This window comes from Odontomachus brunneus, unplaced genomic scaffold (assembly GCF_010583005.1).
Source record: "Odontomachus brunneus isolate Ranch 3 - 2012 unplaced genomic scaffold, Obru_v1 Obru_scaffold_174, whole genome shotgun sequence".
In the NCBI taxonomy this organism is placed as follows: Eukaryota; Metazoa; Arthropoda; class Insecta; order Hymenoptera; family Formicidae; genus Odontomachus; species Odontomachus brunneus.
Window position 1 is genome coordinate 289,749 of NW_022639624.1, and position 19,253 is coordinate 309,001.

Sequence of the window (19,253 nt, forward strand, 5' to 3'; positions counted from 1 at the left end):
CTTATTGAAATTCACTGAAATTTCGCTGATTTTCAATGAATATTGCTGAAATCATAATGAACGTGGGTCAATTGATTGAGTTTTTCAGAAAAATTTCAGCATATTTTATTACGTTTTCAGCAAGTTTTATTATAATTTTAGCAAAATTTTTCCATCAGGGCATTTCTGCCTCGTATCTACCATTGCTTTCGGACGCACGTCATGATCAATTTCTGTTGCGTTTCTGCTGTTACGTTCGAGCGGCACGTCGTGATCGATTTCTGCTGCGTTTCTGTCCTCACGTTCGAAAGCACGTCATGGTCGATTTCTGTTGTTAGTACATGATGTAGCACGTTGTGTGATATATCTTCTATATTTCTATTGTCATACCGTGACAGCAAATCGTGTTCTTTTTCTACCGCACTTGTCGCGTCATTGATATAAAAATCAGGCTATGCGTAGAAGGTAACATATTTTTGCAATTTTATTATTAGGGCAAATGATGATATATTTCTGTTACATTTCTGCCGGCACACTTTATCGGCAACACGTTACAGAGAAAATTAAGCTTAATGAGGACACAGTTGCATGAAATCTGCTGCATAACCATGATTCAATCTGCCGGCATACTGCCAGCATGCTGCCAGCATTTTGCTTGCTGGGAACGCACTACGTTTGTGTTGACTGTAGTAACAGAAATGTGCCTTTCTCTTTTTCGTCATATAACTTCTTAGACATTGTTATTATTGTGGGGGCCGTGAGTTAGATCGAGTCGGACCTAAAATCGAGCAAAATAATACCGGCGTAGCAACGGAAACAATTAACGACGCGAGTCGCGCGAGTCAATCTTCTGACATACAGCAATGAGATTAGATGAATATTGTATTGCTCTTTAAAAATATATTTATAACATTATTTATCGTAAAAGTGAGTCTAATTGTGACTTAGCCCCTGTCTCTCGATACTTTCGGATCCTACATTATTTAAAAGTTGTGTGACTTTCAGCCTATCGACTAGCGTTTGAGAACATGTTACGTTATTTATTTAATTATTCAATGTTTAGAAAGCATGAAAATATATAGCATATTGATAGCCAGAGACATTTTACTCATCTTTACAATTATTAGTCTAAATATACAAAAAAATTAAGTAATAATATCATTCAATAATTTCAATCATTCATCATACAAAAATTTACATCATTTCAATATTATTAATTTTTCTCAGCACTAATTGGGACACGCTATTAAGGTGTCGTACAATAGTTTCGGGATATCCTGTATGTGCAGTATTATAGAATATTCGTATATATAAGCTTATCAAACAACGTACTGTAATCTAAATTGCGGTTCGTTATTATCCGGTTGTATGCTATCATATCAGAAACGATAACCGTATCAAAAAAGACCTCTATTACTAACAATATAACTTCCCTAAACGAGCAGTCTCGTTTGTCGTTTTAGATCGATTGCATTTCGAAAAGATCTTTCGCATACACATAACGATTACCGCGTGTTTTTTTTTTTTTTTTTATAGACGCGACCAGTTGGCTTTCGTTCGTTAATTCATCGAGATGGATTTACGACGTAGCAAGTATGCTAATTATCGCTACTCCAATTACGTGCAAGAAGGCATCGCGGTGTTGAAAATTGGATCTAATTGCGAGTTCACAAAACTTATAAGCGACAGTAAAACTGGTAGAAACAATAATATCTATCTTAACAAACTCAAAATTACCACAAGTTCGAAAAAGAATGTGTCCAATCAATCGAGTGATCCCGCGATGGAGGAACGAACAAGCTTGCTACAAAATAAACAACTGTACGCGGATAAAACAATACGAACGACAAAATGTTACATTGGAAAGTCTTGCTACAATGTAGGTCACTACTTGCAAGTATAAAACTACCTTTGTTTCACTCACCAATTTTATTGAAACTCAATACACTTAGTGAGAAATAATAGACACGTATTTTTTTATATCGGCAATGGTGCAATTGTAAGAGTGAAAACACCCTTTGAAAGATAATTTGGCATATTTTATTTTGAGGAAATATCTTCGGAACCGTGAGAGATTAAAAAAAAGTTCCTAAATAAAAGTTTTATGATAATTAACATTCTTGAAAACAGTATAATGAAATTTTGCAATAATTTGATTATTTGAGTTTGCAAAATACCCCCACCACCATCAATTAATTTTGCAAAATTAAAAATTTTTTTAGAATAAAAATGAAAGAAAATTTCACGCCAAATTCATCCATATATAACAAAATTGGTTTCCGAAATACCATTTTTGGAAAATAATCCGCAAATAACGTGTCTCGGTGGTTAATATAACCGAGTTATCTTTCAGGTGTTTTATCTTTTAAAAGTGAGATTGGGCAAATATAAAAAAAATATGTCTCTTACAAATAAATTTACCTTTGTGTCACTCGCCGATTTTATGGATGCTAACCCTTGAATTTATAAAAACGAATTAACTCGTTGCATTTAAGTTCATGTTATTAGAAATGCTTTTGGAGATGATAAGAGATTTTCATGTCGCTGAAAACAAATTTAATGTAAAAATTATTATGTAAATGTAACAATTCAAAATAACGAATTCTATCGGATGGCAACCGGATGGCAACCTGATCTATCAAAATAATTTTATCTCGCTCTTTGCCGAATCCAGGAAGGAACCGAGGAGGAGGTGACGAGAACCTATTCCCATTTTCTTCTTTCATGTTTTTATTATTTTTTGTATTTTTATTTTTTATATTTTCATTTTTCTTATTTTTTATACTTTTATTTATATATTTATTTTTTATTATTTTTTGTATTTTTATTTTTATTGTTTTATACTTATTTATACTTATCTATACTTATTTATATTCTTATCATCTCCAAAAGTCAAAAACATCTCTAATAACATGAACTTAAATACAACGAGTTAATTATTCGTTCTTGTACATTCAAAAGTTAGTTTCCACGAAATCGACGAGTGACATAAAGGTAAGTTTATTTGTAAGAGACACGTATTTTTAATATTTGTCCAATCTCACTTTTAAGGGATAAAATACACCCTGAAATGTAACTCGGTTATATTAACCACCGAGGCGCGTTGTTTACGGATTATTTTCCAAAAATGGTATTTCGGAAACCAACTTTGTTATATATGGATGAATTTGGCGTAAAATTTTCTTTCATTTTTGTTCTAACAAAATTTTCTATTTTACAAAATTAATTGATGATAGTGGGGGTATTTTGCAAACTATCAAATTATTATAAAATTCCATTATACTATTTTCAAGAACGTTAATTAAACTTTTATCTAAGAACTTTTTTTTCTCATCGGTTCCGAAGATATTTGCTCAAAACAAAATATGCCAAATTACCTTTCAGAGAGTGTTTTCACCCTTGCCAATTGCACCATTGCCGATATAAAAAAATATGTGTCTATTATTTCTCACTACTCTACAAGTGTACTGAGTTTCAGTATAATCGGTAAGTGACACAAAAGTAGGTACTCGTTAGATCTTTTAATTATGATCGTCTCCGAACGGAGCTCACGCTCATCCAGATCGTACTGCGATCTCATATAAGTCATTGTTCGCAGCTGGGAGAGAAGGGTTCCGGCTTCAGACCGCGGGGTGAGATCCAAGATTTTAACACACTGAGACGGGAGTGCTTGGAGACCGGACGGCTTTTCGAGGATCCTGAATTCCCGGCCACAGATTCATCGCTGTACTTCTCTCGCAGACCGGACAGATATATAGAATGGAAGCGGCCAATGGTCAGAAATTTTCTAAGAATGTTGTACTACATAAATCGTTCGAATTATTACAGTTACCATCAAGAAAAATTACGGATATCGTAATTATACACACCTTTAACTCATTCAGACTCTATATGCATAATTTTGCACAACACTTTGAAGCCTTATAAAATTATTATTTTTTGTAAATTATTGCTCTGCAATCTCTGGGTGGAAAACTTGGAAAATTTGATAAATTGATTTTTTATATTTTTATTTTTATTAAACTCTCACCATTAATAACCAATGTGTAAATATTTTTTTGTATTATGAGAAATAAATCGGGTCTGAAGGAGTTAAGAAAAATTTTAAACGCTATATTTTGTAAGAAAATAAAGAATAATTATTTTGGACTTTCAATATATTCGTGCTTTATAGGAAATCGTGGATGACCCTCAGCTTTTCGTGGAGGGTTTTTCGCGATTCGACGTGCAACAAGGAGAATTAGGAGATTGCTGGTTGCTAGCCGCCGTAGCGAATCTCACTATGTATCCGAATCTATTTTTCCAAGTGGTGCCAGAGGATCAGAGTTTTGAGGAGAACTACGCTGGCGTCTTTCACTTCAGGTTCGGCGAAATTTTAACTCATAAATAACTCACTTATAATCTCTAAATCAGAATGATTATGTAACCCATATCTATTTTTGCGACTTTTTATATATATAAGACTAAATCATCTATTCGTGCATAAAATATTTTCTGCATAGATGCGGTAATGACAAAAAATGTATAACGGCCGTTAACTATAAGCCATCGTGACTTTGGAAACGACTCATCTACATGAAATTTGTGTGTATTAGGTTCTGGCAATACGGCAGGTGGGTCGACGTGGTGATCGATGATCGATTACCTACCTGCCGTGGCGAACTGGTATATTTGCATTCAGCTGAGAGTAACGAATTCTGGAGCGCCCTTCTTGAAAAAGCATATGCGAAGTTACATGGTTCCTACGAAGCGTTAAAAGGTGGCACAACTTGCGAGGCTATGGAGGATTTCACAGGCGGAGTAACGGAAATGTATCAAATGGATCAAACACCGCCCAATTTGTTCAATATACTGCTGAAAGCCTTTGAAAGAAATTCGTTATTGGGTTGCTCGATTGAGGTAAATTAAAAATCGCTTGTCATGAATATAACTTTGTGAATTTATCATTATTTTAAACAGTCTCTTTGAATGATAACGGTCTCTTTTGCATAATATCAACAACATTTTCATTCTATTTAAAATTATATATAATTCCAAACAAGAATGTACTTTTAACACTTATATCAGGTTTTTGACAAAAAATTTGTTATTAAATTGCGGAATTCGGCTAATTTAAAAATCATTTCTTGAACGAGACTTTTTGAATTAACCATTGTTTTATTTCATTACTTTAATTGTGTCTTCGAGTTGTGATTTTCATAAGGTGATGCCAACATTTCTAGTCTACTTTAGACGAGCTATAATCCGAAACAAAACTTCCAACTTGGACTCCTATTTTCAACGACTACGCATGATATTAGAAAAACATTCCTACTATCAAAATTATATTATAACGTGTTCTATTTTTATGAATAAGCAATCATTTAGAAAACTAATAAAACTTATTTGTTACTATTAATATTAACAAATCATTAATAACGTGTAGACGCATTTCTTTTAGCCCGATCCAAACATAATAGAAGCAGAAACACCTCAGGGACTGATACGGGGTCACGCTTATAGCATCACACGTGTAAAACACGTGGAAATCCAAACTCCAAATCAACACGGTACCATACCTCTATTAAGACTTCGGAACCCTTGGGGAAACGAAGCAGAATGGAACGGACCTTGGAGCGATCAGTGAGTGAATTCTATTCATTGCATGTCGATAATTACGTCTTACAACCGAGTCTTATACTTTTATCGTATATCAAATAGATCCCCGGAATGGAGATTCATTCCTGATCACGAGAAAGAAGAGCTCGGCCTAACTTTTGACGTAGACGGCGAGTTCTGGATGTCATTCCATGATTTTACGCGTTACTTTACTCAACTCGAGATATGCAACTTGAATCCTGACTCTTTATCGAGTCACGATCTCGATGCCGGTAAGAAGCGCTGGGAGATGAGCGTTTTCGAAGGAGAATGGGTACGTGGAGTAACGGCGGGTGGATGTAGAAACTACTTGGGTGAGATTTTGACTTTAACTTTGTTTTCCTTAATTTCGATCTTTTTATTCGAAAATTTTTTTAAACGAAAATGAATCTTTTGTGCAGAGACCTTTTGGCACAACCCGCAATATCGCATCACGTTGGAACATCCCGACGATGATGATGATAAATGTACCGTAATCGTTGCTTTGATGCAGAAGAACAGACGGGCGCAAAAGAGAATGGGTGCCGATTGCCTCACCATCGGTTTCGCGATATACAACGTATGCAAAATTTAATTGATGCTGAATAAAAAGTAATTCCACTGAATATAAAGTCTTTTGTATGAGTTAACTGTTGAATTTTTTACCAACAGTTGGAGTACCCAGAGAGGTTACCAAAACCGTTGGACATTAACTTCTTCAAGTACAACGCGTCTGTCGCTCGTTCACCAGCATTTATAAATTTACGAGAAGTCACATGTCGCTTCAAATTACCACCAGGTGTATACTGCATAGTTCCAAGCACATTCGATCCAAATGAGGAGGGTGAATTCTTGCTGAGAATCTTTTCTGAAAATAAGAACAATATGGAGTAAGTCGTGTTACGATATGCAAAATGTCTCAGACGAAAATATGGAAGAAAGTTATTAATTCTGTCATAAATTTTGAATTTAAACTGTAACCTTTTTTTTAGTTTACAAGAAATCCTTTACTTTCAATAAAAATAATGATTCTTGAAAAACAATGATTCTTTCATTTTTCTTTTAAGAAAAAAATTTTTAATAAAAGTTTTATAAGTATAAAACACCGCATATGATATTTGTCATGTTAAGAGAAGAATTTTTATTGAAACTGTTCCGTTTTATTTACAGAGAAAACGATGAGGAAGTCGGTATTGGCGAAGTCGACGATAGGGTAGGAATTGTGAATATTCGAATAAAAAAAACTAACATTTGCCTAATAATATATTAATCCTAAACAGCATTGATTATTATATTTATTTATTATGTACGTACATTATTTTATTTCTTATAATAACGATTTTATAATACAATGAAACAAAAACGACGTCACATAAAGTACATGAATATTATAGGACCAAGAAGATGTATAATACATAAATATTCTGATATACTGTTTAGGGTTAATTATATCGCAGAGAACACGACAAATATATTTTCACATTTTGCACGATTCACGAAAAACGATAATTATTAGTTCACAGCATTAACACTTGATAAGTATACATCACATGTCGGCATAAGTGCGTAATTGTGGATAAATAATACATTTAACTAGTTTTTGCTAATTCGTATAATCCATTAAATTAACCAGCACTGTAGAATTGAGTCTTGATGTCTAAATCACATTAATGCTTACAAAGATCAACACTTATTCGATGTGTCATTTAACTTTATATTTGTGACATCGTGGATCCGTGATAGTAATCTGTTGCTAATACGTAACAATATGCATGTTTATGCCGCTTCGCTTTTAGGTGATTAATTCTATGGGCGATAAGGAGGAAGAGACTAAAAATAACGTAAGTATAGAAAATTGCACGCGTACTTATACTTATATATTGCTCACAATAAAAAGCATTGCAATAAAAAGCTATGTATTCCGTGTGTATATGTTGTGTACAAGAAGTAAAATAAACACTGGATCACATTATTTGACTTACTTTAACACAATCACCTCGGTTGCTATGACTTTCCAAATATAGAATGAGGTAGCAGGAGCCGGATTATAAATTGATATATTTAATTAGCTGTTAAAACATTTTCAATGATTTGGTTTAGTTATTCATTTTGTATACTTATATAACATACGAAATTTATTATTTTATTGAAGTTATGATTATTTTTGGATAAAGCATAGAACAGGAAATATAAAATTTCAGAATACAATTATAATCATTAATTAAAATCTAGAACTTTGCATTTCTTTCCTAATATTATCTTAAATTAGAATTACTTTTATCATTAACAATCTGTTTTCTTTTCTATTTCTAGGTTCGTGATGAACCCGAACAAGATCGTAATACCGAGAAAGTTCGAGAATTCTTTAAAAAACTCGCTGGAGATGACTTGGAAGTAGATTGGATGGAACTCAAAGATATTTTAGATTTCGCCATGAGGAAAGGTGAATATTACAAAACGCTTGTAATATGAAAAAAATATATTGTTACAATCACGTATTATTGAGGAATAAGCCTTGCGAACGTGATGTCACGAAATCGCGATTTTTACTTACAAATATATGAGACTGAAAAATTTTTGTCTAGAATATCACAAGTAAGTGTAGCGTATAAATAAATTATAAAAAGGAATATAGGATGGCAGTGAGTCGAAAAATGTTATGAGTACTTTGTAGGAAAAGCGCTTGCAGTCTGTCGGGACTGCGATATAGAAGTTACATTGGATACAACTGTAACAACCCGAGCAAAAATATATCTAGTAAAACAAATTTCAAGACTAGTAGCTAGATAATAATGACTAGATAAGTTTTCTAGCCAGTCACCAACTCGTGATTGGCTAAATAATCCTATTCAGTCTTTTGAATGCCAGGACTAGTATCTATCTAGTAACTATATCTAGTAACTATACCAATTACCAGGGTTGGGAACGTTACTTTTTAAAAGTAACGCGTTACCGTTACCGTTACTTGCAGTAAAAGTAACTCGTTACCGTTACTGATTCTAAAAAGTAACACGTTACCGTTATTTGAAAAGTAACGATAAAAAAATCGTTACTTTCCGTTACTTTTGTAAAAAAAAAAGTTAAAATCGGCTTATAAAACGAATAGTAAGAGAGAATACATAAATTATACATATATAAAGACAAAATATAAGATATTTAAGCGGGAAGCATTCTTGCATAACGACATAAAGCCCATTCTACATTAGTCGCAAATCGTAAGGTCGCAAAGAAATTGACTAATCATATTCGATTGTTCTTCTTGCGATCGAAGAATAATCAATTATGATTGGTCAATTGGTCCTTGCGATCTTGCGATTGCGACTAATGTAGAATGGGCTTTAAGGACGCCGCACACAAATTGACATAACAGTAACGTAAGACGTACCATAAAAATGGACTAATTACAATCGAGTATTCACAAAAATGGCGATCCTACGGTTCGACGATACTCAAAGTGATTGGTCAATTCTTACGGTACGTTACTGTATGTCAATTCGTGTGCGGCGCCCCTTAAGCGTGGTCTACAATGAGAACTTAAGCCATAAAATTTAAGCTTTAAGTCCTAAGCCGTAAGAAGTTGACTAATCACAGTTAATTATAAGAAAAATAATTGACTGATCAATTTCTTACGGCTTAGAGCTTAAACTTGAATTTTATGGTTTAAGTTCTCATTGTAGACCACGCTTTAGAGGCTTTCTACAATAAGCAATAAGTTTTAAGTCGCAATAAAATTGACCAATTACAGTGGATTATTCTTCTAATAGTCGACTATGATTGGTCAATTTTATTATGACTTAAGATTTATTGTTTATTGTAGAATGGGCTTTACGGAAAGCAGCACATTAATTGTTTATCGTGTGCAAACTTTCGTCGCGTGGTAAGCGTTGCCGCGTTCTGTGTACAGAAGCCACTATAATAAAAAAGTAACGATATAAGTAACGATGAATTTCGTTACTCGTTACTAAAGAAAATGTAATGCCGTTACTTTTTCGTTACTGATACAAAAAGTAACGGCATTACCAAATCGTTACAAAAAAAAGTAACGAAATAGTAACGTCGTTACAAGTAACGCGTTACTTTCCAACCCTGCCAATTACATAGATAGTAGCTAGATGAAAAAAATTACAAAGTAACGAGATAGAAAATCATCGGTAAATCCTGAATAGAAATTGGCTATCAGAACTGTCTAGTAACTATATCAATTATAGTTACAAGTTATTTTTTTTGTATTCAGCTAGATAATTTTTCTGGCAGCCACTAGAAATGAGCATTACATTCCTAGCTAGTAGCGATGTAAGACCCAACTTTTCTGTGTCATTACTAGACAATAACTAGATTCAATTTTTGCTCGGGAACAAGAGCTCACGGAGCTTTTTTGACGGAAAGAACCAGAGAAGTCGCGGCGAGCCGAATGAAACAATCCCGTTTAATTTTAAAAGAAATCAATCAACCCTTATAGAAATATCATACTAAGAATCATTGATAATTACTTATTATCCAGTATTTTTAATACTGAAAATAAGTAATTATCAATGATTCTTAGTATGATATTTCTATAAGGGAACTCAATACGATTTCCCGTGTAACTCGTTCTCGTCACAGCGATGTATATTTGAGCTCCGACAAATAAGCGTTTTTTCCCCTTTACTTATGTCTGCACACGTTATGTCTGTCCATGTGACGACAATCGTCACATGGATAGACAGAGCGGCTATTGCGTAAATAGAGGAAAAAAAATGCTTGCTTATTGGAACTCGAATGCAATTGTCTCGTTACTTTTTATTTTCTTCACATCAAGCGCCGCGGTCGCGGCGCGACGCTGAGTACGTATAAAATAAAATAATGCGATCGTATAAGTTCATCTGGAATTTCTGGGTCGATTGAGTCTTCCGAGTCAAATATTTCAAACACGAAAACTGTAATCGAAAATCTGATGAAAGTTTTCTTATATAATATTTAGTGCGCGCGTAATTTGCACCAAGTTTAATTAAAATTGGTGCAAGCAATACGGAGATCTCGTAATCTTGCCCGCGAAAAGTCCTTTTTATTTTCGCGCAGATTCTCAGATTTTTTCAGAAACACGTACGCACACATACAAATGAATAAGTTTGTCTATCAAGCCTCATTTGTATTGCCAAACGATTCAGCTTCAGATCACACGTATATGTACGCACACAAGCGATGCGCGTTTGTCAGATTTCGTTTACAATATATATAGACTGTAATAAGCAGCATGTATCTATAATGATTATCATTGATTCACGAATTTACGCTAGACTAGAGGAAAAGTTTCATGATCGACCATTAGATACACATATCGAGCTATATTTATAATTTTACGTATATTTTCTTATAGTTTTATATCAATTTGTGCTTGTGATGTCCGCGATCTGTATTGCAAACGTGTAATCTGAATTTTAAATTAATTGGTGAGAAAGAAAAGATTTTCGTAGGTGAAATATTATAAAGATTTCCGTATAGACTGTACGAATCAAAATAAACGTATATTATGTGCGCAATAAATATTAAATCGATCATGTATCTTTTCGTCTAGTGTAAACACGTAAATAAAATAAAATAATTTCATTGATAAATTTAATAAAGTTCAATGATGATTAAGACTGCGTTCCGATATTTACTACCAGTATTCAAGATCTAAAGTTTGTGTCACGTACACATATAGAGTTTCAATATTAGTAACAAATATTGGAACGCAGCCTGCGAGTTCATATTAGAGGAAAATATATATCACTACACGGAGGAAATTTTATAGTAAAATGTGTTACAAATACAGAAATCCAGAAATACAGAAATCCAGTCAAATATTCTATTATTTCAATTGCCAGAAAATTTGAAAAAATCATATACTTTACAAGAATTAATAGAATATAATTTTAAAAGTTGAAAAAATAAAGAAAAAGTATGTACTCCTTGTGGATAAAACTTAGTATAATTGAAAAAAAGAGATAATAATAACAAAAGATATCTTTATTTTAAAATTATTTAAAATTATTTAAAACTGCTAATATAATAAAACGTTTAAAATCACAAATTTAAAAATTAAAGGTGTATCTACGTCAAAGATACATATAGTCTTACCCTTACAGAAATATCATACTAAGAAATACTGAAAAATTATTAATAATTAAGTATTACCAGTAATTCAGTAATTTTTTGACCAGTATTTAATTTCTGATGAATACTGATAATAAAATCACTATTGAATATTGATAGTAATCAAATACTGAGAATTATTGTACGAAGGTGAAAAATGAGGAAATTATAATATTTGAAAAATATACTTCTAATTCTTCATTTTCTCATATCTCATAAACCATTAGGTATCGAAGATTGTCAACACTCTAAAACTTTCGTGAATCCTCCCTCGATAATTTCGATCCCAAAGCGGTATAATAATACCCATCCATATCCTGACTTCGTTAAAGTGTTGCTTAACCTGACGAGCAACACGCGGCGATTCCTAGTGACTCCAACGGTATTCTCACGATTTATGCTTATATAATGTGTCCTTATAATGTTCACAGTATATTAGCAAACACTAAATAATAGTTATATGATTTTTCTTGGTATTTGTTGGATAATTTACTGATAGATATTGAAACAATGCAACATTTGATATGCGATGAATATTGATGTAATGTAGTGAGCCAGTCGTAATTACTTTTAAATTTTTAACAGAATGTTATAATGATTAATTCAAACAAAAAAAAAATAAAAGATCAAAGAAAATCCAAATTAAACAAATCGAATTACTAAATTTTGAAAGAACTTTTAAAAAATACTATTTAAAACAATAGTGTTGTTTCATCACTTACATAACAAAAATTGATCCTAGGTATGTCCAATAGATGTAGCACGAGGGATTTAGTGATATCCAAAACGCGTCTGTGAAAACCAAAATATATTTGTAGAATGTACCGAGAACATCTGTATGTCCGCTTTTTGAACGTCCATAGGAAGTAATAATTGAATATCAGTAGGATGTGCGTAGATAACAATATTTGATTCTACCAATATCCTGAAGATGTTCTTACATATCAAAATTGATTCTAGCCTAAGTAGCAGACAGCCATGATAATGACGTGAATTTTACGTCGTTTATCCTTCAAGTTAACTAAACAATGACGTCTTTTTGATTGGTCCTAAGTCACAGATCAATGACGTCATATGTACGACGTCTTAATGACGTCATTTTTTTAATAAAAAATGACACAACAATGACGTATGACACTTGTTAAAAAAATATATATCTTGCAGAAACGATTGCAACTAGTTAGCTTATTTTGATTTTAAATGAAATTTAGCTCTTTTATTTAATTTCTCACTACTTTCGCACCTGAAAATTTACTGGTCGGACGCGAACTCGAGACCTCACATACCTTCAAGTTCCTAATCTACCACCTTGGCTACTGCGCTATTAGAATCAACTGATACTGAGTGTTTTTTTATTATCCCCATATGCAGCCGAAACACTAATTATAATTTTCTTATAATATTATTTAGTACAACCACAAAAATAAACTATTTATAATTCTAATATTTCATATAATAAAAAAGAAATTAGAGATACATGCATAGAATATTTATGTAAAATATGTTTACCTAGGTGTTGACATTACAAAACATTACAATTTAAAAAAACATTTAAAGAAACATTTTTAAAACGTTAAAAATAATGAGATGAGTTTTCTTTTTTCCAGACGTTTTTTCAATGTTTTTTAACGTTTGGAAAAATGTTTCGATTTTTAATATTTAATAAATGTTTATTTTCACATTTAGAAAATATTTTTTAAATATTAAATATTAACATTTAGAAAAACATTTAGAAAAACATTTTTTAAATGTAAAAATAAATGTTTATTAAATATTAAAAAACAAAACATTTAGAAAAACGTTAAAAACATTCTTTTAACCCGGGAGTGGGCGCGTATCGATCATTTCCTCGTACTTTTTCGTTTCCTACTTATATCATCTAATCTATTGACATTATCGTATTTTCGTTTTTACGTAAATTTTCTTTGATATTTTCTCGTATAGCATGGAGAAGGAGACGACGTAAACGCGCTTATTTCTATGTGAAATTTGATACGTTTTTAGCAGTCAATCTAAAAAACCATAGCGCGCCTACTAACATTAGTCTTTTATCTCTGCCGCATTACTCGATGTGCCGCCGAATATCTATTGTCTTTCCGACATCGTAGTTGGACGGACGATTCTCTCTTTTTTTGTTGAATCAATAAAATTTTCAACAGCACGTGTAATTGAAGTATATATTCTTGATTCAATAGCGATATTATTAAAATTAATATTTGAATTATTGAAATAATACATAATGTGATAATTTTAATATTGCCATTAAATCAAGAAGAGTTATTTTCTATTTCTAAATTTATCAAATAAATTTTTAAGTTTATTAAATCAATGTTTAAATTAATCAAAGTAAAACGAGAGAAGCAAGAAATTCTTATTTTATTTTATTAAACTAAAAGAATGTCATTTTTATTAATGCAATTAAAATAAAAATATTATGGTTTTATTTTTAATATATTCACGTATGTATAGTAAGTTTAATATGTTTCCTAAACATATTAGATATAGAAATAGTAAAGAAAAAAAAAAATGGGAAAAGAAATAGAAGTGACATCATAAAATTATTTATTTCAATTATTATGTTTCTTTTAATAATTAGATTGGTAATTTATTAATTATTACTTAATTATTACACATATATGTGCTTAAATATATTTCGGTTGAAATGACCGATACGAGCCTAGTAACGTTGGTCCCGTTCACGCGCCCACTTCCGGGTTAATGAAAAAAGAGAACTTATCCCATTATTTTTAACGTTTTAAAAATGTCTTTTTAAACGTTTTTCAATTATTATGTTTCTTTTAATAATTAGGTTGGTAATTTATTAATTATTACTTAATTATTACACATATATGTGCTTAAATATATTTCAGTTGAAATGACCGATACGAGCCTAGTAACGTTGGTCCCGTTCACGCGCCCACTTCCGGGTTAATGAAAAAAGAGAACTTATCCCATTATTTTTAACGTTTTAAAAATGTCTTTTTAAACGTTTTTCAATTATTATGTTTCTTTTAATAATTAGATTGGTAATTTATTAATTATTACTTAATTATTACACATATATGTGCTTAAATATATTTCGGTTGAAATGACCGATACGAGCCTAGTAACGTTGGTCCCGTTCACGCGCCCACTTCCGGGTTAATGAAAAAAGAGAACTTATCCCATTATTTTTAACGTTTTAAAAATGTCTTTTTAAACGTTTTTTAAATGTTTTTTTTTAATATTGTTTACCCATTGAGTAACAAAAATAACTAGTAAATAAGTAAAAAATATTATATTATATCCGTAATATTTTTTAAATATTGTTGTAATATTGCTAAAATAATATTGCAAATTAATGTCACTGCAATGTTTCTGCAACATTGCAGTGCAATATGCAATCTTGCAACGTTGTAGCAATGTTGATGAAAGCTTTTGTGCTGTATAGGCATTGCTGAGATTCAAACCTGAGACTTCTGGTTTTTGAGTTGTTCACCTTATCTACTGCATCACTGTCATTTTGACTGACAAGGAACATTTGCGAAGTGTGTGTCTCCGATTTCGATAAAACTTGACATATTTATAGAGTGGCCAAAAATAAGAAACCTATATTTTTTTATCGACAATGGTTTTTTTTATCGGCAGGTTTAAGGGGCGAAACTACCCCTCAAAGTTTCATGCCCTTTTTACTATCTCTGTAACTATTGGAGATAGAAAAAAAAACTTTTTATACAAAAGTTATGCGGTTTTTTATAAAAAATAAAATGGGCTAAAAAGTGTTTTTCTATCTTCAATAATTATAGAGATAGTAAAAAAGGCATGAAACTTTGAGGGGTAATTTCACCCCTTAAACCTGAGCCATTGCCGATAAAAAAATATAGGTCTCTTATTTTTGGCCATTCTATAAATATGCCAAGTTCCATCGAAATCGGAAACACACTTCGCGAATATTCCTTGTGAGAGACGTTTCATATTGTATATCCATATACATATGGTATATTCATGTACGAAAACATATGATTTATTTAAAAGAAGAGAATAGATTCTTTTAAATATAAAAAGTATGTTTTTAGAAAGTATATATAAAAAGTATATTTAAAAAAATATTTACTTGTATTAAAAGTAAGTAAAATACAAATAAATTATTTTGTACATTTAAATAAATTGTTTTCTGATAATAATAGAAACTTGAATTTGAAACACAAAAAAGATACTTTTAATATTAAAAAATAATTTATTTAGGTTTATAAAATTATTTACTTGTATTTTATTTACTTTTAAAACAAGCAAATATTTATTGAAACAGTTTTTACATTAAAAAAAACTAATTTACTTCTTATAAAGAAGTCATTTGCTTAATCTTATATATAGATCTTTTAAATCAAAGAAATCACTTTTTTATCTAGAAATTCATAATTTTACAACTTATTTTACAAATTAAAAAAAATATTACTTTATATTTATTACATATTTTCTAAAATCTAACAAATATTTTTTAAGTTATGAAATTATACTTAACAAAATATATTTCTTTGATTTAAAGAATTTTTTTTTAGTGTAATAATTTCATTACTTCATTAATTTAATAATTACAAATAATTATATTTATTTTTTTATGTGTAATATTTATTGAAATATTTATAAAATATTACTACTAATATTTATTTTTTGTTTACCATAGATATTGTATAAAATATTTAGTCTACATTTTAATAGTATTTTATAATATTTTATAGTATGTGCCTAAAGATATTTTGGAGACTATAAATAACGACATATGATTGAATGTATCCGTTTGTTAATGTGCGCATCTGGGACTCACTCAATTATTTCATCATTTAGCAAAGTATTATATATTAGTATTTAAATATTGACAAAGCTCTGGGTAAATATTTTATCACTGAACGAAGTATTACATATCAATATTTAAGCATTGAAATCAATCATAAAATAGTATTTGTAACACTAAGCACTGAAATACTTGAGCACTAAGAGTTTGAATCATAGAATATTACTAAACACTGTACTTTTAATACTGAAATAATTAAATAAGTAATTAATCAATGATTCTTAGTATGATATTTCTGTAAGGGAGGCACAGATATATATAAAATTATTAGTGCACTTTTCTACAATAGTATAACTAATGGACATTATATTTACATTAAACGTTATAATAAAACGTAATAAGCACATAAAATAGATTTCAATTAATGATTGCACAATAAAAAAATAGAGTTAGCCACGAAATTCCAAAGGTGCATACATTTTCTTTGTTGTAAAAATAATGTAAAAGATTTGTACCTAAATAATCTACACAGAAAGCAGTGAGATCGTAACAAACAGTCTTTATAAAAGAAAAAAAAGACGCCGAGTACGTATTAAAGAAAGGAACCAAATAAAAAATACCACAGAAAAATTATCAAAACAAAAACTATAAAATGCAAAGTACATGTTAATTTAAACAAAGTGCAGATGTTTTAAATTAATTTAATTAAAAAAAGAAGTGAGATTAATATAATTAACCAAGTACGTATATGTGTATTTATTATACAAGTAATGGTGTGATGAATATATTGTGTGATATTATAATGTTCAGATATTTTGCATAAGAAAAAAAATTTTTTTAATTAATTATGTCTTATGTCAATGTCTTATGTCAATTTGTTGTTTCTTATACGTATTGTTAGGGCACATCATCCCTAGTAGCATATATTGGTTTCACATACGTTTTCTAAACATATATACTACTTCATAACCGTTTGTAAAATGTTCCCCACACATTTCTAAATGATATATACTAACACACACCGAGACGTTTTCATGTCGTATACCGTAATTCATCATATTTTATTAATATTAATAATTGAGCGCTGAAATGTGTATACTTCCCTTATAGAAATATCATACTAAGAAATACTGAACAATTATTAGTGATTAAATATTACCAGTAATTCTGTAATTTTTTGGCCAGTACTTAATTTCTGGTGAATACTGATAATAAAATCAATGTTAAATATTAATAGTAATCAAATACTGAGAATTATTATGCGAAGGTGAAAAATGAGAAAATCAAAATGTTTACAGAAATATACTTATATTCCTAATTTTCTCATGTCTCATAAACTACTTAGATATCGAAGGTTGTCAACACATTCCAAACTTTCATGAATCCTCCTGCGATAATTTCGATCCCAAGCGGTAGAAAAACACCGGTCACCCCATCCATCTCCTGACCGCACTAAACTGTTGCTTAACGTGACGGATCCGAGCGCGCACGCGGTGACTCCAACGATGTTCTTACAATTCACGCTTATATAATGTATCCTTATAGTGTTCACAGTATATTATAACATACCTAGCAAACATCAAATAATAGTTATATAATTTTTACTTGTTGTTTATTGGATAATTTGTTGATAGATATTGAAACAATGCAACATTCGATATGCGATGAATATCGCATTGATGTAATGATATTGATGTAATGTAGTGAACCAGTGATAATTACTTTTACATTTTTAACAAAATGTTATAATGATTAATCCAACAAAAAAAATTAAAAAACCCAAAAAAATCCAAATTAAACAAATCAAATTACTAAATTTTGAGAGAAACTTTTAAAAAATATTATTTAAAGCAGTTAAAATAGTGTTGTTTCATCAAATGACATGGTTTCCTTGAACGAAATAAAAGTTTTATTTTCATCATTTTAAAAAATGATATTTCGTTTAAGAATATAATATTTTAATGAAATAAAAAAAACCACAAAATTAAACAAGTACGAATATTAAATCTAAAGAAAGTATTTTCTCCGAAAAAACGGTATAAGAAGTATAAAAAATATGCAATAAGACAAATTAATGATTGCCATTAACGAGTGCTATTCTAAGTACTATTCTATAAATATTATTGATGTTAAACATTACTGAATTTGAAATACAAGTAACAAAAATAAGTAGTAAATAAATAAAATATATTATATTCGTAATATTTTTTTAAATATTACTGCAATATTGCTAAAGTAATATTGCAAATTAATGTCACTGCAAAGTCTCTGCAACATTGCACTGCAATATGCAATCTTGCAACGTTGTAGCAATGTTGCTGCAAGCTTCTGTGCTGTATGGGCATTGCTGAGATTCGAGCCTGAGACCTCTCCCAGGTAGCAGACACGTCAAAATGACATCCAAATCTAAGTAAGTTCAGGATAAAAAATAACCAAGGAATGATCAAAAATATCGTGAGAATATCGTCAAAATGATAGTCTAATGTCACAGATCGATGACGACATTTTAGACGACTTAATGACGTTTTATGACGTCTCTAAACGTCAATAATACGTTTTTAAGACGTTATACCGAAACGTCATTAAGATGTCACAAAAAAGATGTTTTAAAGATATCGTTATTTAGTCACTTAATGTCATTCGACCAGTTATGACCAGTTTTTTACATCATTTTGACGTGAGTCTGTTACTTGGGCTGATTCTTGTGTCGTTCACCTTACCTACTGCGTCACTGTCATTTTGATTGAGAGACGCTTTATATTGTGTACATATG

General features: G+C 30.6%; 1 protein-coding gene across 7 annotated transcripts in view; it reads left to right on the forward strand.

Annotated features, from left to right (window-relative positions):
• The window catches only part of LOC116851398 (calpain-A), a 68,592-nt gene that overhangs the window by 36,511 nt on the left and 12,828 nt on the right, over window positions 1–19,253 (forward strand). For 2 of the 7 annotated variants that reach the window (XM_032830743.1, XM_032830744.1), the window contains exons 2-11: window positions 3,578–3,754; window positions 4,154–4,341; window positions 4,575–4,878; window positions 5,420–5,601; window positions 5,680–5,930; window positions 6,018–6,175; window positions 6,268–6,485; window positions 6,766–6,808; window positions 7,392–7,436; window positions 7,909–8,038. In XM_032830743.1, coding sequence (XP_032686634.1) covers window positions 3,578–3,754; window positions 4,154–4,341; window positions 4,575–4,878; window positions 5,420–5,601; window positions 5,680–5,930; window positions 6,018–6,175; window positions 6,268–6,485; window positions 6,766–6,808; window positions 7,392–7,436; window positions 7,909–8,038 — 1,696 coding nt within the window. Of the gene's footprint in view, window positions 1–1,493; window positions 1,859–3,577; window positions 3,755–4,153; window positions 4,342–4,574; window positions 4,879–5,419; window positions 5,602–5,679; window positions 5,931–6,017; window positions 6,176–6,267; window positions 6,486–6,765; window positions 6,809–7,391; window positions 7,437–7,908; window positions 8,039–19,253 lie in introns of those variants that run through there. The other 5 variants (XM_032830738.1, XM_032830740.1, XM_032830739.1 and 2 more) reach the window with 5 other exon arrangements.